The sequence below is a fragment of the Tamandua tetradactyla genome, chromosome 11 (assembly GCF_023851605.1).
Source record: "Tamandua tetradactyla isolate mTamTet1 chromosome 11, mTamTet1.pri, whole genome shotgun sequence".
Classification (NCBI taxonomy): domain Eukaryota; kingdom Metazoa; phylum Chordata; class Mammalia; order Pilosa; family Myrmecophagidae; genus Tamandua; species Tamandua tetradactyla.
In genome coordinates, this window is record NC_135337.1 from 14,403,635 (window position 1) to 14,429,010 (window position 25,376).

Here is a 25,376-nt window from a genome sequence, read left to right on the forward strand (position 1 = left end):
TGGCAAGGAGGTAAAACAATGTAAATCTCACCTGGTTGGAATGAAAATGGCACAACTGATTGGGAAAACAACTTGGCTGTTTCTTAAAAAGCTATATAAAGATATCATATGACCCAACCATTTCAGTCCTAGATATTTACTCAAGAGAAATGAAAGTGTATGTCCACACAAAAACTTATACACATTTTTGACAAGGCTCCCACATCCACTCAATGGGAACAGAAGAGTCTCCTCGATAAATGGTGCTGGGAGAAATGAATAACCATATCAAAAAGAATAAAAGAGGACTCCTATCTCACACACTATACAAAAATTAATTAAAAATTGATCCAAAACCTGAATATAAGAACCAGTACCATAAAACTCCTAAAAGAAAATATAGAGAAGCATCTTCAGTATCTAGCTATATGAGGTAGTTTCCTGGACATTATGCCCAAAGCACAAGCAATGAAAGGAAAAAATAGATAAATGGGACCTCCTCAAAACTGAATACTTCTGTGCTTCAAAGCACTTTGTCAAAAGGGTGGAAAGGCAGCCGACAGAGTGGGAGAAAATATTTGGAAACCACATATTTGATTGGGTTTTGATGTCCAAAATATATTTAAAAATCTTACAATTTAACAATAAAAAGATGAACAGGCCAATTAAAAACTGGACAAAGCAACTCTGCAAAAGAAATCATTGCCTTCTCCACTACGTGGGACATGACATCCAGGGGCGAAAGTCTCCATGGTGACGCGGGAGATGACTCCCAGGGATGAATCCAGACCTGGCACCATGGGAGCAACAATTCCATCCTGACCAAAAGGGGGAAAAGAAGTGTAATTAATAAAGTATCAGTGGCAGAGAGAGTTCAAATAGTGTCGAGAGGCTACTCTGGAGGTTGCTGTTATGCAAGCTTCAGGCAGACCTTGCTACTTGTCATAACCTGCCAACCCCCAACCAGGACCATTCCAGCCAATCCTAAAGAACACCTAGGGTAATATATAAGATTCCACAAGGATTCCATGCACTAGAGTAACTTTCCAGAAACCTACAACCTCCAGATGGGTCCCTGGTCCAGATAAGTCCTGAAACCTAGCGCAGCCTCTCCAGAACGTCATATAGTTCCATCTCCCTACCCCATAATAGTGACAGACCCTTCCAATATGAAAAATTTAGAATTGCCGTAGTCCAAACACCCCTAAAGAGAAGGATGGAAAGATGAAAGGTGATGGTAGAGTTATACGGAGAAGATAGGACTTAACAAATGAATATGAATGCTGAAACATTAAATTGATATCTCTTTAGTCTCCAGTATTTTAGAGCAGCTAGAAGTAAAAACCTAACTTTGTGGAATTGTAACCCTTGTCAAACTCTGAAATACATTCTTCGAGTAATTGTGGTGCTGTCCTTTGAAATTTATAGCTTTTTTGTATATACGTTATTTTTCACAAATAAAGAAGGAAAAAAGTCAATTATGATGATAAAAAAAATTTAAGCCTTCTAGTCTCCTATATTCTGGAGCAGCTAGAAGGAAAAATCTGAAAGGATCGTATGAGAGCCCATGACAAACTTTGGGATCTGTCTTGTAACTACTTGTTGAAGAGTGCTTTGAAAACTATTGCTTTTTTATTTCTTTGCTTTGTATATATATTATACTATACAAAAAAAAATTTTTTTAATTTAAATTAAAGATAGCCAAACAAAACAAAACAAAAATGGGTAAAAGACATGATTAGACATTTTTACAAAGAGGAAATACAAATGGCTATAAAGCACATGAAATCACTAGCTATTAGGGAAACGAAAATCAAAACCACAATGAGATATCATCTCACACCTACTAGAATGGCCGCTATTAAACAAGACAGTCTGGCTGTTCCTCAGGAAATTAAATAGAGAGTTGCCTTACCACTCTGCAATCCTGCTACTCTGGATATAGAGTATCCAAAAGATTTGAAAGCAGGGACAAGAACAGACATTTGCACACTGGTGTGCATAGTGACATTAGTCACAATTGCCAAAAGATGGAAACAACCCAAGGGCCCATCAATCATTAAATGGATAAAAAGTAATGTCGTATACACATGTGATGGAATATTATTCAGCAGTAAGAAGGAATGAAGTTCTGAAGCATTCAACAGCGTGGATGGAGCTTAAGGACATTTTGTTAAATGAAATAAGTCAAACGCAAAAGGACAAATATTGTATGATCTCACTGATATGAACTAATTATAATATGTAAACTCATAGACATAAAATATAGAATACAGGTTACCAGGATATAGAATGAGGCTAAAGAATGAGAAGTGGTTGCTTAATATGTGTAGACTGTTTATCAGGGTTGAACTTGGAAATGGACAGAGGTGATGATATCATGTTATTGTGAAGATAATTAACAGTACTGAATAGTGCGTGAATGTGGTGGAAAGGGGAAGTTTAGAGTCACATACATCATAGGAAGGAAAGTTGGAGGTTAAACCATGGGAATGTCTAACAGTTAATCTTGTGGTGGACAATGGATGTGATTAACTATAAAAATATTAAAATGTTCTTTCATAAACTAGAACAAACATTTGACACTATTTCAAATGGACTAGAATTAACAGCAATGTTTTAATATTCTTTCATCAACAATAACAAATGTACCATACCAACATTATGGGTCAAAAATGGGGGTGGGGGGGTGGACCACAGTGGCTCAGCAAGCAGAGTTCTTGCCTGCCATGTGGAGACCTGGGTTCGATTCCCAGTGCCTGCCCATGCAAAATAAATAAATAAAAAATAAGGGGGCAAGGATAAAGAGTATGGGAGAAATGGGTTTTATTTTTTATTCTTATTTCTATTCTGGAGTAATGAAAATGTTCTAAAACTGATCATAGGAACGTATGCACAAGCATGTGATAATACTGTGAGGCATTGTTTGTATAATTTGGATGGTTTGTATGGCATGTGAATATATCTCAATATATTGCAAAAGAAAGTGAAAAAAAAATTTATACCCGAATATTCACAGTGGCATTATTTATAACAGACCCAAACTGGAAGAAAACCAAGCATCCATTATCCAAAGTGAATGATAAACAAATGGAATACTGTTCAGCAATAAAAGTAATGAACTATTGATACACAGCAACATGACGAATCTCAAAATAATTATACTGGGTAACAGCAGCCAGGAAAAAAAAAAGAATTCATGCTGTTTGATTCTAATCATATAATATTCTAAAAACTGAAAGTTACTCTAAAAGCAGAAAACAAATCAATGGTTGTCTGGGAACAGGAAGGGGTGGAAAGAAGGGATTACAAAAATGCAAGAGGAAACTCCTGGGGGTGAAAAATGTGTTCATTATCTGAATAGTGGTGACAGTTTCACCAGTCTACACATATGTCAAAACATATAGAATTCATGCCTTAAATACATACAATTTATTGTATGTCAATTACATGCTAGTAATGCTGCTAAAAAGAAAAAGGTCAGTGTGCACGGGTGGTTCAGTGGTAGAATGTTCACCTTCCACACAGGAGACCTGGGTTCGACTCCCAGACCATGCACTAAAAAAAAAAAAAAAAAAAAAGAAAGAAAAAGGTCAGTCTAACTCCAAAGCCCAAGCTCCTTTCACCAAGCCACTCTGTCTTCAATGAGTTGACTAACATGAACTCAAGACAGTCTTCTTCGTGCATTCAACAAATATATATGAGAACCCACTGCATACTGGAAACTATTCAATCACGAACAAACCAAGACCTTGCACTCATGGAGGTTATGTTCCAGTGGAGGAGAGGCAAAAGAAGCAGTTAAATTAATAAATATATGAAATGCCAAGGTGTGGCTAAATAGTATGAAGAAAAAATAAAAGAAAAATAAAACAGAGTAACAGGAGAGAATATAAAGGGGAAGACCTCTCTAGCAATAAGATATTTAAGCACAGGGCTATGAGAAGTGAAGGAGTGAGTCCTTTGGAAATCTAGGAAAGAGCATGTCAGGCAGAAGGAGGACAAGCAAAACCCTGAAGAGAAGAGAGCTTGGTAAGAGAAGCGTGAACCACTCATGTCCGTAGCTGCTGGGAGTATTGGTGACTGACAGCTCTAGCTGAGTCTCTCTCTGACCTGCCCTTGACTAATGCGAGCTGCTTTGTATAAAGTCACACACACTCCTCTGGGGCAGCCACATCTGATGACTGTTGGATGAAAATACTGAGACCCCTTGGCCTGAATTCAGATCACTCCTGGAGGGAGAAGCTGCATGATCCATCAAGGATATTCCCCAGCAAGCCCACAGAGCCTGGGGTGAGAGTGAGGCAAGAAAGTCACTTAGGATGCAAAATTTAAGTAGGCAGTCACTCTCAAGTTTGAAGGAAGTCCTGAGTTCCATGCCTGGAAGCACAAATCCCTCAAGCCAGTCACTGGGAGTGAGGGTAATCAGGGGCCGCTCCTACCTTCATCCCTATTTCCTGGACCCAAGTATTTTTTCTTTTTTTTTAGTTGAGGCTGTCTCTCTTTATTAATTTTAAAAAATTTTGTATTGCAGCAACACATGTACAACTAAAAATATTAAGCCACGTGCAAGTGTACAATTCAAAGTATTGATTACATTCACAATATTGTGATGCCACCACCAATATTCGTTACCCCTACTTCTTCATCAGTTCAAACAGAAAATTTCCATCCATTAAGCTATAAATGTCTTTCTACCCCACCCTCACCCCTGCATCTGATAACCCTCAAACTATCTGTCTCTAGGAAGTTTGCTTCTTCAAGGTTTTTCATATAAATGAGAGCATACAATATTTGTCTTTTTGAGTGTGGCTTGTTTCACTTAACATGATGTATTTAAGGTCCATCCATGTTGTAGCATGTATCAGAATTTCACTCCTTTTTTGTTTGTTAGTTTGTTTGTTTTTAATTTTCAAAGTGCATTTTAACAAGTAGTTACAGATTTCAGAATTTATTATGGGTTACCATTCCACTATTTCAGATTTTTCATTCTATCTGCTTCAAAATACTGGAGGCCAAAAGAAATAGCAATACAGTGATTTAGCAGTCATACTCATTTGTTAAATCCTATTTTCTCTGTTATGACTCTTCCTTCTCCTTTGATCCTTCTCCCAATCTATAGGGATCCTTGGGCAATGCCTAGTCAACCATTCTCATGTTGAGAAGGGGCATCAACAATAAAGGATGGGGGATGTAATTAGTTGACAGTCTTCGAGAGGCTTGCCCCTCTGGGTTTTAAGATTAATCTGGCCTAGGAACCCTCTGGAGGTTATAGATTTCAAGAAAAATTTAGTGCGTGAAACTTTTATAGTCTCAGTTGGAGCCCTAGGTGTTCTTAAGAATTAACAGGAATGATGTGGGTTGGGGTTTGGCAAACCGGGACAAATAGCAATATGTAGTTGAAACTTGTATGAGTAGCTGCCAGAATAGCCCCTTGTCTCTATTTGAACTCTCTCAGCCATTGAAGCCTTATTTTGTTACACTTCTCCCTGTTTTGTTCAAGAAGGTGTTGTCAATCCCCTGGTGCCAGGGTCCGGCTCATCCCTGGTGTGATGTTCTATATTATCAGGGAAACTTTCACCCCTGAATGTCGATGTCCCACATAGGCGGAGAGCACTGCTATTCCTTGCAGATTTGGAGAGAGAGAGAGAGAGAGAGAGAGAGAGAGAGAGAGAGAGAGAGAGAGAGAGAGAGACCCATGTATTTTACTATTTGGGATTCAGCACCATGTAATGCTCACGGATTCAGGATATATATTGTGTCTGAAATGTTGTCACCCCATACTCACAGTATATTCTTTCCAAGATAGTACCTTAGCTGCGTCTTCATCAGGTCACTATTGAAGTTTATGATCATGAATTTAAAAGACTCTTGTTGTATGTATGACACCAGACGAAAAGATGGAGGATAAAGGCTGAGACAGAATAACGTAGGAGTGCCTAGAGCGGACAATGATGGTGACTAAATGTACAAATATAAGAATGTTTTTGCATGAGGGAAAACCATTGAAAGTCAACATTGCAAGGTGTTGAAAATGGGATGGTTTACGGAAAAAATACAGCCAATGCAAACTAGGGTCTATAGTTAACAGCAACATTGCAATATGCTTCCACTGAATGTAACAAAGGCATTGTGCCAATACTAAATGTCAATAAGCAGGACGTATGGGGGAGGGGGTTGGGATTCTTCGCAGAAGGAAAGGAAACGTCCTCATATAGATTGTGGGGGTGATGTCATGGCTAAGTGATTATACTGGGAACCAATCATTTTTTGCTTAAGTTGGATTTTATGGTGTGTAACTAAAACTGTTTAAAAAGGAACAGAGAGGGTAGTGCAACAGTGGCTCAATGGCAGAATTCTCACCTGCCATGCCAGATACTCGGGTTCGATTCCCAGAGCCTGCCCATGCCAAAGAAAAGAAAAGAAAAAAAAAAAAAAGAACAGAGAAAGGGGGTTCAAGGGTAGTTTAGTGGTAGAATTCTTGCCTACCATGTGGGAGAATCCTGGCCCATGCATTCCCCCCCAAAACAAGCAAAGAAAAAACCAAACAAACAAAAATTCAACAAATGGTGCTGCGATAATGGGATACTCACATGGAGAAAGAATGAAATGTGACCCCTGCCGTACAGGATACAAAAATAAAAATTAAAATTAAAAAATGAACAGGGAGATACAGGTGCTGGAGAAAATGTGAAGAGAGAGATGTACCCATACATTGCTGGTAGGGAAGTAAAGGGGTGCAAGCCTCCTGGAGGGCAGTGTGGTGGCTCCACAGGACAGTAGGTGTGGGGTTGCCATATGATCCTGCAATACTGTTGTTAGGTTATTAGATGCTTACTTGGAAGTATTCAGAGGGGACACGAATGGACTTTTGCACACTGGAGTTTATGGTGGCTGTATTCAGTATTTGTAATGGATGGAGGTGGCCTAAGGGTACTTTGACTGAGGAAGGGAAGGGGGAACTGTGGTGTACACACACAATGGAATACTGAGTGGCTACTGTGGGTATGTAACTAGGTAAATGAAGGTTGAAGATAATATGTTGAGTGAAATAAGCCAGAAATGAAAAGATAAATATTATAACACCTTACTAATATGGACTAACTATAATATGCAAACTCTGAGAATCAAATTCGAGAGTATAGGTTACCAGGAGAAGGACTATTGTAGAGGTTCCTAGATTGTAAACTCTTACAGCAGTCACACCTATTCTGGATCTGTTTCTGTTATTTTCTAAATTCTGAGATGCTGAGCTGTTTGTGTATAACCTGGCTGTTCCCTGGAACTTCAGATATCTGTGTGACATCTGAGACTCAGCTAGAGTTCTGCAGCTTTGAAAGTCAGCATTACCCCATACAGCTTCTGTTTAAAACACTGAAAAAGTGATCAGAAATCAATTAGAGATATAATGAAGCTGATCTGGCTAGGACTAAGGTAAATCAGAATAAAGGGTAAAGGATGATATTGAATGTATATTAAAACTTTGACTTAAGTGTGAAACCAAAGGAAGAGATGTTTATTTGGTGCAAAATTTATATTTTTGGTAGTACAATAACTAATTTAACATGTAAGTTAAACTTATTCAAACACCATGATTATATGGAACTTTGAATAGGGAGTGAGATCTTGTTGGTTTGTACAGGTTAGTGTGATGGTTCTGGTACATCCCAGAGTAATATGGGTAGAAGATAAAAAAGTATTTGCAAATTCCCCTTGAGGGACTGGGGAAAAAGGTGGAAATATTACACTTCCCCACCTGTGGAAGTTCTGATATCTCACAAGCTTTGTGGACTGCTGTGTTGATGGGCCAATCCCTTAAGTGTGGGATGTGCTCTAATGAAACTTATTTCTGCAAATGGGAAGCTAAGCCTACTTATAATCATGCCTAAGAGTCACCCCCAGAGAACTTCTTTTATTGCTCAGATGTGGCCTTTCTTTCTAAGCAAACTCGGCAGGTGAACTCACAGCTCTCCCCTCCACGTGGGACATGACTCCCAGGAGTGTAAATCTCCCTGGCAATGTGGGACAGGACTCCCAGGGATGAGCCAGGATCTGGCATTATGGGATTAAGAAAGCCTTCTTAACCCAAAGGGGGAAGACTGAAATGAAACAAAATAAGGTTTCAGTGACTGAGAGATTTCAGAGTCAAGAGGTTATTCTGAAGGTTATTCTTATGCATTATATAGATATCCCTTTTTAGTTTGTGGTGTATTGAAGTGGATAGAGGGAAGTACCTAAAACTGTTGAACTGTATTTCAGTAGCCTTAATTCTTTTTTACTTTTTATTTTTTATTTTTTATTTTTTTAGGAAAGAAAGAAAGAGACGAAGAAGAAAGGACCGTACAAGCAGTTCAGGGGGGCGGGGGAAGCACAGAGAGAATTATAGACATCCTGGGCAGGTTAAGAAGAGAAGCCAAGAAAAACAAGAGGAGAAGAAAAAAAAAAAAAAAAGACAAGTCTGTCAATTTATACCGCAATTGGAGGAAGGGGTGCCCCGTTCCTGGAAGTACTGCAATACCAGGTGGATGCGTGGAGTGGACGGAGCAAGCTCCTATTCCATCTCCCTGCTCCAAAAATCCATTTAATATATTGTCCTCGGATAGAGGACGTATCAGATATTAAACTGATAAGAACAGATACTACACTTGATCTTAGCCAAAAGGCCGAGAAGCGATGAGTAGCCTCAATTCTTGAAGATGATTGTATAACTATATAGCTTTTACAATATGACTGTGTGATTGTGAAAACCTTGTGTCTAAAGCTCTTTTTATCCAGGGTATGGCAGATGAGTAAAAATACAAGGATAAATAATAAATAAATAATAGCGGGGACAAAGGGTAAAATAAATTGGGTAGATTGAAATACTACTGGTTAATGAAAGGGAGGGGTAAAGGGTATTGGATGTATGAGTTCTTTCTTTTTATTTCTTTTTCTGGATTAATGCAAATGTTCTAAAACTAATCATGGTGATGAACACACAACTATGTGATGATATTGTGAGTCATTGATTGTGTGTGTGTAGATTTCTCAATACAACTATTCAACTTCCCCATCTGGAGAATTTCTGATATTTTCATAAGCAGTGGGGGCAACCAAATCAATAGCCCAAGCCCTCAATCTTGGGGTTTGCCCCTATGAAACTTATCCTTGCAAAGGGTAGGCTAAGCCTTCTTAAAATTATGCCTGAGAGTCACCCCCAGAGAACCTCTTTTGTTACTCAGATGTGGCTTCTCTCACAAAGCCAACTCTGAAGGTGAACTTACTGCCCTCCCCTCTATGTGGGACATGACTCTAAGCAGTGTAAATCTCCTTGGCAACATGGAACATAACTCTCAGGAATGAGCCTTGCCCAGCCTTCATGGGACTGAGAAAGACTTCTTGATCAAAAGGGGGAAGAGAAATGAAACAAAATAAAGTTTTAGTGACAGAGATTTCAAATAGAGTTTAGAGGTCATTCTGGAGGTTATTCTTATGCAGTATATAGATATCCTTTTTCATTTTTGGTGTATTGGAGTAGCTAGAGGGAAATAACTGATACTGTTGAACTGCAATCCAAAGCGTTTATTTATTTATTTTTTGTTGTTGTTGTTTGTAAAAGTTATATCTTTATACAATCATCTTAAGAATTAAGACTATTGGAACACAGCTCAACAGTTTCTGGTACTTTTCTCCACACACTCCAGTATACCATAAACTAAAAACGGATATCTATATAATGCATAAGAATAACCTCCAGGTTAACCGACTCTGTTTGAAATCTCTCAGTCACTGAAACTTTGTCTTGTTTCTCTCTTCCTCCTTTTGGTCAAGAATGCTTTCTCAATCCCTTGTGCCAGGTCCTAGCTCATCGCAGGATATCTGTCTCACGTTGTCAGGAAGATTTATACCCTGGAAGTCATGTCCCACGTAGTGGGGAGGGCAGTGAATTCACCTGCAGAACTGGTTAAAGAGAAAGAGGCCACATCTGAGCTGCAAAAGAGGTTTCCTAGGGAGACTCTTAGGTCTAATTTTAAGTAGGCTTAGCCTATCCTTTTCAGGAATACGTTTCATAGAGGCAAACCCTAAGATCAAGGGCTCAGCCTATTGATCTGGTAGTCTCCACTGAAAAGCCTTGATTTTTTTTTTTTTTTTTGCATGGGCAGGCATCGGGAATCGAACCCAGGTGTCTGGCATGGCAGGTGAGAATTCTACCTGCTGGGTCACCATCTCACCACCCAAAGCCTCGATCCTTGATGATTGTATAACTATATAGCTTTTAAAGCATGACCATGTGATTGTGAAGATCTTGTGACTGACACTCCCTTTATCCAGCGTATGGACAAATGAGCAAGCAAATAAATAAATAATAATAATGGGGGGTAGCAGGTTGGGGATATTTGGGGTGTTTTTTACTTTTTTATTTTTATTATTGTCATGAAAATGTTAACGCCTATTGTGACGATGAATGCACAACTATTATGATGATACTGTGATCCACTGACTGTACACTTTGGATGGTTATATGGTACCTGAATATATATCAATAAAATTGCAATTAAAAAAAGATATGTCAGCATGGCTGAATATTTTCTTCAGCTATGTTCAGTCACTTGTGTGCAGTACAAAACAGACTGAGAGTTGCGTTTGACTAGGATTGTGCATTACTAGTTAGAGATGATGGCTATCCACTAACCAAATCCGGAAAACAACTAGAAAGCCAGCAGGAAGAAAGGCATTTTCAGGGTAGTTATTTTTTTTGTTTTGCTATCTCCTTTTTCTCACAGCCACCCTCAAATGACAGCCACAAAAGACCCCATTCCTTTAGGTACTGGTCAATTCTTACTGAATTCTCAAAGTTCAGGAAATAGCCAGTCTTGTTTACCTCATTTTCAACAAACTTATTGCGCTGAGCCCTTTGTATCAGCCAGCCTAATGATATGGCGTGTTTATGATTGCTATCATTCTCATTCACTGTATCAGTCAGGGTCCAGTCAAAAGACAAAACATGCTGTAATTTGAACAGGGAAATTTTAATATAAAGAAGTATTAACCAGTAATGGGGTTGATTATTAAGGGTACAGAGACTCTAAAGAATACAGGAATAGCATAAATAGGGAGCAGCCACTACATCTAGGGCTGAGGCAGAGCAATAAATTTGGAAGATTCCCTTGCAAGACTGAGAGATTCAGATTTTGCTGTAGAGACTCACTGTCTGCTGAGGTGCTGCTGCATGCAGGAGCTGGAAAGCAAGGAGTGTCAACAAAACTAGCTGGGAAGCCATCCACTGGTGTGCCTCTGAGACTTGGAAAACCATCTGTGGGGGTGCTCCTGAAACCAGGAAGTTGCCACTGGGGCACCGGCAAGACTTGTTGGGAAGCTGGCTGGGGCATCAGCTGACTTGCTGCAAAACCTGGTCTCTCCCTCCACGAGGATGCCATTGAAATTTGCTGGGAGATGAGTCTCACTGGGTGTACTGCATGCCCCTAGCCCCTACACTTGGAATAGAAGCCCGTTTCTCCTGCAGCATCTCTCCAGCATCTTTTACTGACAAAACTTAACATTGTGCCAATGGCAAAGGAGGAATATTTACAGGACCCATTGCCAATACTGCAAAGTAGAGCAACGAAGGGTGGATTTGGATAAGAAATAAATTAACAAGCACATCCATCAATCAGTTGCCATCCTTGCACAAAGCTCAGTGTAGCACAATTTCCCACAGCAGGGTTCTAGATAAGGCCCTTTATCCAAGAGGAAAGTCAATGAGCCAGTACTTGGACTGATTGGTTGAGCCCAACACTTAAGAAATTTCCTCTGGTGGTGCGGTTTAACACCTAGAACGTGGTGACTTCAGGATTTCTACATAGTAAGGAGAGATGGCAAAAGGACATTCCTTAGAAATGAATTGATTAGCAAGCATCTTGTTTTTACAAGTTCATTTTTACTGCACGTTTACTTGGGTTAGGGGGAAATGCTAATGGCATTTATTTCTGGGGATTAGTAAATATACTGACCCAAGAGAAATAAGACAGCCTCAGAATGACCAGAACAAAAAGTGACCAAGGAAAACCAACTGAAGATAGGTGTACTTTTACATCTGGCAAACCTGAGCTTAAGTGAAGATTTCCTTGCAATATGTAGCTTCTTCAACCCTTGTGACAAAATCTCATGGCATGTATACGAAATGCTTTAAGATCAACTGTTTAGCTTGCACGAGTATAACTCATTTCTGCAAGAGGGTAAAAACATCTACCTACCTGAATACAATTTACCTGTGCAAGATGTTATGGATCATGATTATGTAATAATTGTAGAAATTGATTCTCAATGGTCTGAGAAATGGAGATTTTGGGTTAGCTGTGAACGGTAAGCTATGTACCTCAACAAACACATGTTCTCAACCTGCATTCCTATGGGTGTGAACTCATTTTAAATAAGGCCTCACGAAGATGTTGTTTTAGTTAAGGTGTGACCCAACTTAATGAGGGTGGGTCTTAACCGGATTATTGGAGGCTTTTTAAAAAAGGGAAAAACAGAGGGGACATCACCATGTGACAGGAGACAAAGTAAAAACCAAGGGACCCCAGGAACCTCAAGGAATTCTGACAACCAGCATCAGAATGCTGCATGCAGATTTAAGGGAGAGATAATGGTCTTGGCTGTCAACTTTAGACTCTCGTCTCAAAACTGAACCAATGAATTCCCATTGCTTAAGCCAAGCCAATGTATGGCATTTGTCACAGCCTGGCAAACTAAGATAGCAGCCATTTTTCAGTTGATTGTATTTATGCTGTTGTGTTTCCTACAAGGCTGATAGACAAACAATAACCCTAAAATGGAAAACTACTCCAGAGTTGTTTTTTTTGAATAGATGAAAACCATTTGCAAAGTACTATGGGATCTCATGGGATGGAATTATGAAGAATTTCATAAAGACTGACTATCAGTAAGAAATTATTTCCTTTCCCATAAAATCCTTTCCACTGAAGAGGTCCTGCAATTGGGTTAATCAATCAAGGATTTACAAGCATCTTGTAAATTAAGCATTTACAAGATGAGACTATCAAATTTAGGGCCAGACCTAACTAAAAGTCAATTTCGGGTTTCTTAATGATTGCACATTGAAATCATCTGAAAAACTTGGATGAACTGAGGTTCATCCCTAAACGTTTCAACAAAAAAAGCTACTTAAATGAATAGTGGACAAGTCTTTGGGGTTAGGGGATTAAGTGAATACCATTACCCGCCTCCCCCCGCCCCCCATCTTTTGGGTAGAAAACAACAGCTACTGCCTTAGGGACACTCTCAGGAACTTAAATATCTAGTTTACTATGCTATTCACTCTCAAATACCATATACCTAATCAGAGCTTTGAAAAAATTCTAAGTAAAGAGCGCAAAAGTCCTATAGCAAGGGTTTAGGAGTTTCTTTGAAATGGCATGCAAATTTTGAGGTACCTCTATTTTCTAGATAGAAGATTTACAGCTTTTACCAGATTACTAAAAATAGTCCCTTAAAAGAGCCAATGAGGGGTGGGCCGCGGTGGCTCAGCGGGCAAAGTGCTTGCCTGCTATGCCGGAGGACCTCGGTTCGATTCCCGGCCCCAGCCCATGTAACAAAAACGGAAAAACAAAATACAATAAAGCAAGAAAATGTTTGGAAATGTTTCCCTTTCTTCCTTCCTTCCTTCCTTCTATCCTTCCTTCCTTCTCTCTGTCTTTCCTTTAAAAAAAAAAAAAAAAAAGAGCCAATGACTGCAAGGAATTGAGGAAGTCCTAAACTAAAAGAACTTATATTGTGCAGTATTAAAAAGGATATTTTATATTCAAAGTTTAAGATTGATGATATACTAGCCAATGTATAAATGCAAATTTAACATTAGAAAACAGATGCAAAGAAATGAATACATGGAAAAGTGAAATTACTCCAGTAAGTTACAAAAACCGGATGGAAGATGCTAGCTTTCAGTTCTATTAAAAGATCAGTTTTCTCATGTTGTTAAGAATGACTGAGTCGTCCTTCACAGCCATTTGTTTTCTCAGTTTTTGTCACTCTCCAAATAAATCACACATATATTTGGTATTAAATAGCATTATTTACATGTTCCTTACACCTATCGAGATGCTTGTCAAAAGCACTCAAATCTAACATTAAAAATTAGGAAATCAAACAATTTGTAATATTCCTCTCACCTTAATTTGAAATAATTTAAATTCTTTCCACATTTCATATATATTACAACATTTCAAGTGGATATATTCAAAGTAGCATCATAAGTCAGATATGCTAAAAATATTGTGCTCAATGAGATAAATTTGCTAGCTCTCACTACTTGTTTTTTTTCTCCTTGAACATTAAGAAAAAAACTTCTAGGTGTCTATAGCACTGATTCACTTGATAATTTAAAAGGCAAAATAACTGAATCTTCTCCTAAAAAGCAGAGCATTTTTATAAAAGAATCTCCTCATTTAATGAGATTTTTCTGAAATGGATTTAGGTACAAAATGAAGACCATTTAACACTTGCAAAGTGGCTTCTGAGCGCCCATCAATTAGCTATTATAATGAGCAAGATAACAAATGTAAACATGGTATACCAGGAAGATCACAAGACTTTAGTGTTAGCACTGGCTGAACAGAGCATTTTCTGGCCTCTATTTTCTAAGAATGAACTGGATCAGTTACTTAAGCTCCTTCAAGTGCATATTTTAAATGATTCTAATATATACTCCAAGTGAAAAGTTCCTGAACAAACACTTTTGATGTAAAACAAAATCCCAACCAAAGCATCACCCTAGTGACACACAGAACACCCACTGACAAAGGGAACAGCCATTATTAACGCTCATGAGGATTGTTTACTATCACATATATCCAATTCTAGTCTACACATTTATCTTTAAAATCCACTTGTCACTTAAGCTCTGAGATACCCCTTTGTACAAAGTGCTTCTCTACTAACATTCCACTTTCTACAGTATACTTTTCAGAAAATGTTATTAACAGATGGGGGAAAAGCCAACACCCAGGATAAAGGATTTAATCCAGTATTTATTCCACACTCATGATGGTTCTCTGTAATCAGAATACAAGTCATAAGAACAATCAAATAATTTGCTGATAGTCTTAAATAATGCAGCATAGCATTACTCTTTAATACTTCTCTGTTCTAGATTAAGTTTAAAAACTCAAACAGCAATCTTCATTATCAATAAAAAAGTTATGAATTTTTAAAAAAAGACACTATCAAGCCATTTCATAATTTAAGTATTTTTCATTTTATAAAAATGCTTTGGAAGCTTTAGGCTTGAATCTGTTTCTTACTTATCTGTCCCACCCTCACCCAATTTCATGTTAGTATAGGGTTGCTGCAAGACTGCTAGGCTTTAGATATTAATTTTGCATTTAATATAGTATTTTAAAATCTGAGAAAGAATTTAAGAAAAAGATTATATGTCATGTATTTTTTTTTCAAATAAAAAAGGAAAACTAAGTGAATAAATTTTAGGCATACTAAGTGTCCCTTTGAGGTAGAATGCTAAAAGGACTTCTGATCCAATCACAGCCTAATTTAAACCTCTGCATCAGAAATAACTTCTCATAAATTCTCTCTAAAGGTAACTAAGCAGAATATAAGTGTAACATATTAACAAAAGCCTTCCAAGATAATATACAGTGGACAAGAATGTTAAATCCTACAACTGCTGCCTTCAAGTACATTGAATGCACACAGATAATTCTCCTATAATATACATTCAAGATCCATTCTCAAAGTCTTTAGCATTCTATTACGAAAAGCACAGCCATGCTAACTCCAGTACACAAACCATAATCCCACACCTAAAAAACAAAAATAGAATTAGTGGCAGTTTATTGCCTTATACAAATTTAACCAACATGGCAGCCATGCCAAATGAATTAAAACATTTCCAGGACATATGTACAGACTGTACATTTCAAAAACAATTAAACAATAAAAATGCAAGAACAATCTGTGCATCGTGTATCAAACTCAACAACTGGGTGAAAACATCAATGCAATAAATGGGATTACAAAGGCACTTCCTACACAAAAGAGGAAATGAAAATGCAGTCTACAGGGAGCCTGAAGAGTGTGTAACTACTGCACAATCTCAACTTGGGGGGGAAAAAAGCAGATTTAATCAAACATTTATAGGATTCAATGTGATCCACTTTTACAAAATTTTCACACAGTCTCATCTTTGTTTTTAAGTTGTTTTTCTTGGCTCTCTCCTTCTATACTTTGGCTCCTTCGATTATCATGTTTGTCTGACTGGTCCTTACTATCACCGTGATCTCTTTTGTGAGAACGTTCTTTGCTTCTGCTACGCTTTCTAGATTTTTCTTTGATGGGGCTATGTTCCCGTTTTCTTGACTTTTCAACACTGTCAGTTCTTCCTTGACTGCCACTTCTACTTCTTTTATTTGATTTTTCTTTACTTTCATTTTTATGTTTACTTAATTTCTCTTTGCTCCTGCTTCTACTTCGCTTCCCTGCATTTCTACTTCTACTCCTACTTCTATGCTTTCTCTCTCTGCTTCTACTTCTACTGTGTTTTTTTTCTTTCTTTGAATCTTTTTTGTCATCTCTATGCCGCCTATCATCTTTGTCCTCTTTATGTTTCTTCTCTTCTACGTCACCCCTACTTCTCCGTTCCTTGGACCGTTCTCTTGATCGTTCTCTTTCCTTTTCTCGGTCATTACCTCTTTCCTTATCATAATCGCGATCACGTCTTCTGCCTCTCTCATTCTCTTTCTCTCTATCCCGGTCCCTGTCCCTTCTATCTGCTTTCCTATCACGACTTCGACTGCGACTTCTATGCCTTTCCCTACTCCTACTATGTCTGCGTTCTAACCCTCGATCAATACTTCGAGATCTTCGTCTTTCTTTCTCCCTTTCTTTGGCTTCACGTTCTAGTCGCTGGCGTTCTTTCTCTCTTTCTAATTCTCTGTCAAAACTAGAAGATCCGTGGCCCTCCCGATGATGGCTTCTACTTCGTGATCTTCTTGGGGACCTCCGTGGACTCAATGACCTCCTTGGAGACCTAATTATTTAGGAAAGGAAGAAAAAAAATCAATGAATACAATGTGTCATAAACAGTGAACTTTCATCAGTGTTATTTATAACTCCAGTTTACATATATATGTGAAGGATAATTAAAGCAAAAAATTTGCTTATTCGAACTTATAGATGCCTAATTTTGCTGAAAATGCCAAAGAGGCAGGAAAAGACCCTGGGGGGATGACAGAGTGGTAGTAGTGACAAATTAATAAAACAAACTGTATAAACAGAATTTCCTAAGAAATCTGCTTTTGATTTACATTAACTTTCTACAAAACATATTTTAAAAATAAGCACAATTCAAGAATTATATTACCTTGAACGTCTGCGTTCAACATGTCTGTCTATTTCCTCAGCACCTTCCTTTCCATCTTTCTTGATTTTTCTAGGTCGGGTTTTAATCTGTTGATCAATATTCTTCTGGACTGGAACTGGAATTCTTGGAAACAAGGTAGAAAACCACTCCAGTTTTGTGAGAAAAGATCGCAGCATTTCTCCAATGGTCATAACACAGCCTCCACCAGCCTTCACATCTAGGTCCTACAGAAACACAAAAGATATCCTAGCCGTCAAAATAGGTATTTCAAAGATATACATGAATACTATAAAAAAAATTTACCATCTTTGAAATCTCAAGTATAAAAAAATTCTAACAGAAGAATTTCAATTCGTGTACCTTTCTAATCTGGTTGGTAATGAATGATACAGAGAAATACTCGGGCTTAGTGTGTGCATGCAAGTGAGAACAAACCCTGCAGCCTCATGGGCAAAAAGGGAACTGATCTCACTCAGTTAATAAGAACATGAAAAAGCCCCTTACATTACTATGTGGAACAATCAACTTAAATTTATATTCCACAAACCTATTATTTATTACTTCTGAGGACATGTCAGCACACATCATACCTAGCACTGCAACCTAGCTATATATGAATTACTTCAGACAATTCCTGTCCAAAGGTTATCTTTTAACAGCTCTAATATAAAATGGAACCCTAATAAAACTGGAAGCAATAGCAAACCAACTGCCATGAAGCAGTGAGGTTTCTAATTTAGTTATGTAGAAAATAAATAAATGAACAAATAATTGGAAACGCATAATCCATGATGACCATTGTCGCTGAAAAGGGTCATTACCGCATGAAGGCCTTCTTGCTATGCCCTCTCACAGCTCAGGACATGTTAGTCAGCTATTGTCAGTCCCAAACCTATAGTGCAAGCACACAAGGAAAGTGAGATTTGTTATCTAAACAGGAAAACAAGAGCTAAAGGTAAAACTGCTTGCACTCACACACATTTAAGTGTTCAGATATACAGTATTTCCAAATATAATCGCTGCAGATATCTAAGGAAGAAAACAATAAGTTAGCTTAAATAGAGGACCTTCGATTTGTAAATACAATAAAAAACAGATAAAATAGAAGCATTTAGAAACAAACCTTATATAACATCATCACTCATGGCGAGGAACATGCTTTTTAAAGATAAGAGGGAGACGTACTTAGGTCTAAAACACTCGTATAAAGAGAAAAATAAATTTTAAAAAGCCCCCAAAATGCAGAGAAAAATTAAATTCCCCACGAGATTTTTGTTAGGTGTGCATGTAATTTTAAAAACATATTAGAACTATTTCTTTTAGCACTGCTATTTGATCCAACAAATGTTTTAGATGAACTTTAAAAAATGGGACTACTGAATACAGCACAGAAAATCTGCTCTATGAACCTTTAAATTTAAAGTAGTGGTGGGGTAGATATAGACAAAATATAGCTCATTATTTATTAAGTACTTTTTGACTCCTGTAAGCAAAATAATTCAATTATGATTTAAATATGGCATACTATTTCCCAAAGTAATTTCTTTAAAGTTTGAGCAGCACACTAGATTGAGAAGTTTTTAAAACCTAAATTATTAAAAGAAAAGCTTTTCTTCTAGCTTTATAAATATGAAATATGAGTCAAAAAGTGAGAATTAAATATCATTTATTTGTTTCCTCACCTTGAAAAAATCATCTAAGCTCTAAGACTACTTTAAGACCCACCCAGCTTTTCAATGTTGCACTTCTATCCAACTAGGAATATGGATATTTGGAAGAAATCCAGTAGAGAATAATGAACTGAAAAGTTCCAGAAGAAAAAAGTTAAAACAATTAGTAGTTTATGTACATGCCTTTTACCATCTCAATCTTGAGCAGGGCCCACCTTCAAAAGTCACTATCAACTGTACAAGTCAGGATCAATTCAATACAAAGAACACAACTAGGAAGAGAAACTTTTCAATAATTACCAAAACACATACAAGCAATTAAAAAAAAAAAAAAAAATCCCAAGAAGCATAACCTAAGATATAAAATTCACTAAGTCTTAGTAAAAGGACATTAATTTCAAAAGTTTTTCCCTGAATAAATTTAAATACAGAAAATTCTGAAAGACATTAAACTGCCAATAAATGATTAAAAACATGAGAATAAACAGAAGAAAACTAATTATTACCCTTGCTGACATACCTCTTCATCATCAAGGAAGGATTCAAACCAGTCCCATAGATCTGTAGGGGGCTGTGTGTACCTACAATTATAAAAGACATATTTAAACCTATGTGATTTAAAACAAGATAGTGATTGGAAATGTAGGTAAACACATGCTTACCTTATATACATAAATCCAAGAGCTCTAATATATGGAGAGTCTGTGTGTGTTATTAGACCCATAACTTGCTTACGAGTTAACTTCAGAGTAAACAATTTATATAATAAGCAAAAAGCTGTAGAAACGATTCCTCCTGTTCCAACACCTCGAACCTTTATGGGAAAGAGAGTTAAGAAAAAGTAACAGAGATAGTTAACACCATTTAATTAATCCGGTTAAGTGTTATCAACAAGCCATAATCTTGCAATCCAGAACTAAGAATGAGGCATTAAAAAATAGCATTTTTCTAACCCCGTTCACTGGACATTTGAGTTTAGATTTTTTTGCTTTAATTATAAGATCTGATAATTAACTGCCATTTGAGTGTGTAATTAACAGAGACAGACCTTTTGTTTTCAAATATATATTTAGTTGTCTGACACAGAAAAACTGAAAAAAAAAAAAAAAAAAATGCACGTACTTCTACTTACCCCTCCGCACATCCCTGTCTGTCCTGCTGTTTTCCTGCTCCCTTTCTCCCATGGTTCAACGTGTGTGACCTGAAAATAAAAAAGATGTCCACAACAGACATTCATACATTTAATTTTTTAAAAAGCCTGATTCAAGTAAACCCAGGTCCATAATACAGCAGCTCTTACAAAGTTCGGAAGCTGCGTATTTTGTCATGATGTAATTTTATTTACTTATATTAAGTAAATGATTTTTGAAAAACTGCTTAGATAAATAATGAGCACCAGTAAAACTACTGTGGTTTAACAAAACCTTAATAGCTTTACAGTGCAGAAATCCCATTAAGTAACTTTGCGGAGAGTGCTTATCTACACCTGGGGAGCCAGGAAACTTTTGGTAGGCTAACATTTAAATTTGACTCTAAGAATATGAGAATATAAGAAAGATAAAGGAACAGCAGATGTTACTAATTTCACACATTAAAAAATTGTAAGTATTATTGTAATATGCTTTAAAGACCAAACTATGGAATCCTAAAGCAAATGATAAAATGATTCATCTTTTGCTACCATCTAACCTAGTATTTTTATCCTGCTCCATTTAAAAACTATCCGAGGTAGCTATTTATGATATATATTCAGATCCCCAAAATGCTGAATCAAGGGTAAATTATATTTTCAAATTGCTATTAAGTATATCTAAAGTCTCACATAATAACAAAAAAAATCTACTTGTCAATATTACAACTTTCCATCTCATGAATTGTTTCAAAAATTATAATTCATATTTTAAAATGAATTTAAGGCTCCAACTTAAAGCAAAAAAGTATTAATGAAATTAAGTATTAATTTGAAAAAATATTAAAAATACCATTAATAATTCAATTTTATGGTATATAGAAATCTATATTTTAAAATAAACAAAAATGACTTGAAGAAAGTATGCTAAAATAATAGAAGTTACTCCTGATATGTAATTATGGATAATGTTTTATCTGTTCATTTTTTAACAATGATCAGAATTATGTTCGTTAATGACTAAACATGAAATTGCAAAGGCCACATCTACATATGGATATGGGTATTGTTCTTTTATTTTAGTCAGCATGAAATTCATTTTCAGTCTACTTATGTGAACCAAACCAATTTCTCCCAGAATATAAACTATGTCAAAACTGTGTGAACAGTCATTACACTAAGTATAATCAAAGATGATATAGTACCATCTTTGTTAAGTTGGGCACCCTACAGAAACCACATACTTTACCTAAAAATAGCAAATAAAAAGAATATTAGCTCTAAAACAGATACAACATAAAGTCTTTTGAGCTTAACTAAAACAAATAAAAAGCTTCATTTCGACCCACCCACGGTTATACTTAACAGTGTTTTCTGAGTGGCTTTAAACAGAAGAGCATGCATTTAAATCTAAGCACTATACTATTTTGCTTAGCACTCTTGTATTGCTTTCTTTTTCTTTCCTTTCTCCAGCTAGTTACATAAAGTCTATTTCAATTCTTTAAAGGCTAGCCAAAGGGGTGAATATAATACACACACACACAAAAGATTACAACTGGAAACCCACATATTTCAATGAGAATTTGAGGATATGCTGATAACAAATTCTGGCTCCTACTTTTCTAACTGAATTTAAGAAATAATTTCTGGTAGAATCTCAACTAGTTTCAAAACAAAATATTTGAAACTTGGAAACAAGCTCTTCTTCTATTACATTAATATGTGTCTGTTTAAAAACAGAGCCTGACACAAAAAGAGTAAGGACCCAATTTTCAACTGTTTAATGGTTAAATATCATTCGCCATACTGTATGCATGATGAAAAGGTCTTACCTTTCAAAACCTAAAAAAAGAGTAGTTTATGGTACTACAATTAGACCTACAATGGACTCTTTTATGAGGACACCAAATTTACTTTTGGGTATTTTATATACCCAAAATTGAACTGCATTCAAGGTAGAAAAGATTTTCTATAAAAAGCAACTAATATTTCAATATCCTTTAATCACTGAATCGGGAAAAAGACAGACAAAACATGACCTAAAAGAGAATAAAATTTCCTTTTGCTAACACCTCTACAGACACCTTCAGATCACTAAAGATATTTCATGCAGTCTGTCTCGTGTGTTTTTAGTCAATGTAGACAAAACAAATTGTATTGTATTGGATGCTGTAGCTAAAATATTTAAAGACAACCATATTCAAATAGTTAGAGCGATCATAAACATTCTTTAAAATATAAATTAAGCTTAGGAGGCCTGGAAGATATTTTTTTTAAACTACATACTTCGTAAGGAAATGGAGAAAGCCTATCTAGCTGGTGAGAAAAGGACCAAAAACCAATGTCCAAAAATAAAAATAAAAATAAAAATCTAATTTTATTAGCCGTTCATTTAACCAGGGAAATGCATTTATGGCGATTGAGCATGATTAATAGTGCATACCTCTACCTGCGACCCTGGGCTGCTCCGAGCCTCGCTGCAAGACTGAGTCAATCCTGCTAACGAAACAAGAACTGAGACAAGAGTGCAGTGAGGAGGCGCCAGGTGAGCTCCCCAGCACAGCCAAGCCAGCACCGACCCTGCCGCAGAAGCCCAGGGCCCAGATAATTAATAAGCCCAATGCACAGGTGGCTCTTATTCCTGACTTCCTGCTGGGAAAATTTCCAGGCCTTCTGTACACCTCTTGTACTGGCACCTCTCCACCCTCAACCCTCCCAACCCACCCGAGACACGCACTGACCATATCCCTGTCTGGATCGGATAGTGAGTACCAACAACACGAGGCCAACACTGAAGTCACTACACGCCCTGGCCCGGGGTGAGCGGGAGAAGCACCAACAAGGTTGGCGCTGAGTAGATCCACGTCAAAAGGAATCATTTTAAAGCTGTAAACTGGAAAGGCTTGTGTTATTCTTTTCTCCTCTTCCCTGCCCCTCTTGCCTAATCCCCCTTGGAAGAAGGCAGGAGGTTGGTGGAGAAGATCGATTAAGTGTCCGGCTCTCAGAGCCCCGAGAACTTGAAAAAGGTAAGCGGGAGGGCGGCCCAGTTCGATCCCTCCCAGACAGACTACAGGCCGCAGTTACCCTCCGCTTTACCTCCCCCACCCAAAAATGGTCCTCAGATTTCGGGGGTCACCTCCGCCCGGTTCCTCCAATCCCTCCTTCCATAAACTCACCCTTCTCCCCCCAAGGGCCTAGACGCTTCGTACCTTGAAGTAGATCTCGTCCACCACCTCGTGGTAGGTCTTGAGCTCGTAGAGCTGCACTTTAAAGTAAGGCGACGACAGGATGTTGGTCAGGATCATGGGGTTGAGGTTCATGGTCTTCTCATTGCCCCAGAGCGGCAGTACATTGCCTTGCTTGCCCGAGACGGCCGGCTTGGTGGCGGCACCGCCGCCGCCGCACTGCTGTTGCTGCTGGGCCGCGGCTGCGGCCGCCTGATGCTGCGGCTGCGAGTTGCCTGTCAGCGCGGGGCTGTTGTTAGCCATGTTGCGGCGGAAGGAAGAAGGGAAAGGGGAGGGGGGAAGGGGCCAAGCTCGATCTCGCTCTTCGGGACAACGGTCCAGGACCCTACTCCATGGAGCGCAGTCGGGAGAGGGGGCCGCCTCGGTGTGCCCCAGCCGGATGAGGTAGGGGGGCAACGTGGCGCTAACAAAGGGACCCGGGCGGAGAACAGACGCTGAGACGCAGGCCGCAAGATATCCCGACAGAAGGCGAGCCGGCGGCCAGAGAGCGCGATCTCTTCCGCCAACTGCCCCTGGGAACAAGATGGCGGGCCCGGCGGATGTGACGTCACACGTCCCAGGGTTCCGGGCTGAGCCGGTAGCCAATCAGTGGCGCTCAGGTATCCTAGCGAGGCCTCTCCTTAGTTATCGTGTATCCGCACGTTCTGCGGGCGCTGCCGCCGCTGCGTCGGACCTCCGGCTGAGTTATACTCCTCAGAGTTTCGGCGCCAGGGAACCGGGAGTAGGCTTGATCCGTGTGTTTTAGTGTTCGGACTTGAGGCCTGGTTTCTCCTCCCGAGACTGGGCCAGGAACGCGTTCGCATGGATAGTGACTGTGTGCTTGCGAATCCCCGATCCTTGGCTCCAGTAGATTATCCCAGAGGGCACCCTGGTCTGACAGTTTCAAGATTCTCTGGATTGGATGACGGCCAGGAATCCCACTCCTCTATATGATTCCGGAGCAAAAGCTACCTGCTGCGCCGGGCTCTATTGTCCGGCCAGACCTCTTTTTTCTTTGAGTTTCAGTGGATTCAACTGTAAAATCGGGGTGACATCTCGGGCTGTTGTGAGCATTAAAAAGTGCTACTATACCTGCAGTGTCTAGTAGAATGCCCCTACATCTGGTAGGTGCCACCGTTTTCTTTCCTCCCTCCTTGAGTTCTCTCAGTTTAATTTCAACAGATCCATCGTTAGGGGTAAACTTTGACACTGTAAATGGGAGAGGGGCAGTAGGAGGTGGGGAAGGTGTGTAAAAATGAGACTCAATCTCAGTTCTCAAGAACTATTGATAACCTAGAGAAGGTTCACGTTGTGGCTGAGAGTTAAGGCTGTAGAGTTCACTGAGATTTCTACAGGTGGAATACTTCTAAGCATATACATAGAGCAAAAAAATTAGTCTTAATAGAGGGTCAGTAGTCCAACTGCAGTAGCCAGGAAATATGCTTATAAGGGAGTGATGGCTGGATAGGATTTGAGGCCACCGTGGAGTGCCTGGAATGCCAGAGGAGACATTTGGAAGTTAATGACATTTAAATCCAAGGGTTAAGTAATTACATTCCATGACCCTAAAGTCTACTTTGAGGATGCTAGTATTGCTCTTTTCATCTGGTTCCAATTCATTCTTCACACAGATTGCCAGAGTCATCGTTTCAAAACTACATCAGTGCATACTCAAAAACCTTGGGTGGCTCACTCAGTGACATCCTGATTACTAAAATGCCAAGACCTTATTCATACTTGATTTTTCTTTGTGGAGGTTTTTATCATTTACCCTTTCCTAGAAACTTCTGAGTTAGGAAGTTTTATTTTAATAAAGCCTAGAACATTGTTTTGTTTTGTTTATGATTATGTGTCCATATCGCGACCTACCTAAGGTTGCAGTATTTTCCTACGTTCTAAAAGTTTTATACTTTGGGATTTTACATTTAGGTCTGTGATCCTTTCTTTTACTGTCTTAGGCTGCTCAAGCAAATACTATGAAATGGGTTGACTTAAACACT

General features: G+C 38.3%; 1 protein-coding gene and 1 non-coding gene across 3 annotated transcripts; both read right to left on the reverse strand.

Moving 5' to 3' along the window:
* Window positions 1–8,463: 8,463 nt before the first annotated feature.
* Window positions 8,464–8,654, reverse strand: LOC143651116 (U2 spliceosomal RNA). Its single transcript, XR_013159853.1, has one exon. It is a non-coding gene; the product is annotated as a U2 spliceosomal RNA (small nuclear RNA).
* A 5,089-nt stretch (window positions 8,655–13,743) lies between these two features.
* On the reverse strand, window positions 13,744–23,954 carry PRPF38B (pre-mRNA processing factor 38B). Of its 2 annotated transcripts, XM_077120051.1 has the most exons (7): window positions 23,362–23,473; window positions 22,894–23,045; window positions 20,156–20,224; window positions 19,686–19,837; window positions 19,544–19,604; window positions 17,354–17,577; window positions 13,744–17,020 (listed from the first exon to the last, which is right to left on the reverse strand). In XM_077120051.1, exons 2-7 carry the CDS (start codon window positions 23,029–23,031, stop codon window positions 16,162–16,164), a joined length of 1,503 nt encoding a protein of 500 aa, XP_076976166.1. In that variant the 5' UTR covers window positions 23,032–23,045; window positions 23,362–23,473; the 3' UTR covers window positions 13,744–16,161. The 2 variants fall into 2 exon arrangements, with proteins under 2 accessions (XP_076976166.1, XP_076976165.1); XM_077120050.1 differs by lacking the exon at window positions 22,894–23,045 and having other exon boundaries at window positions 13,745–17,020; window positions 23,362–23,954.
* Window positions 23,955–25,376: the final 1,422 nt, after the last annotated feature.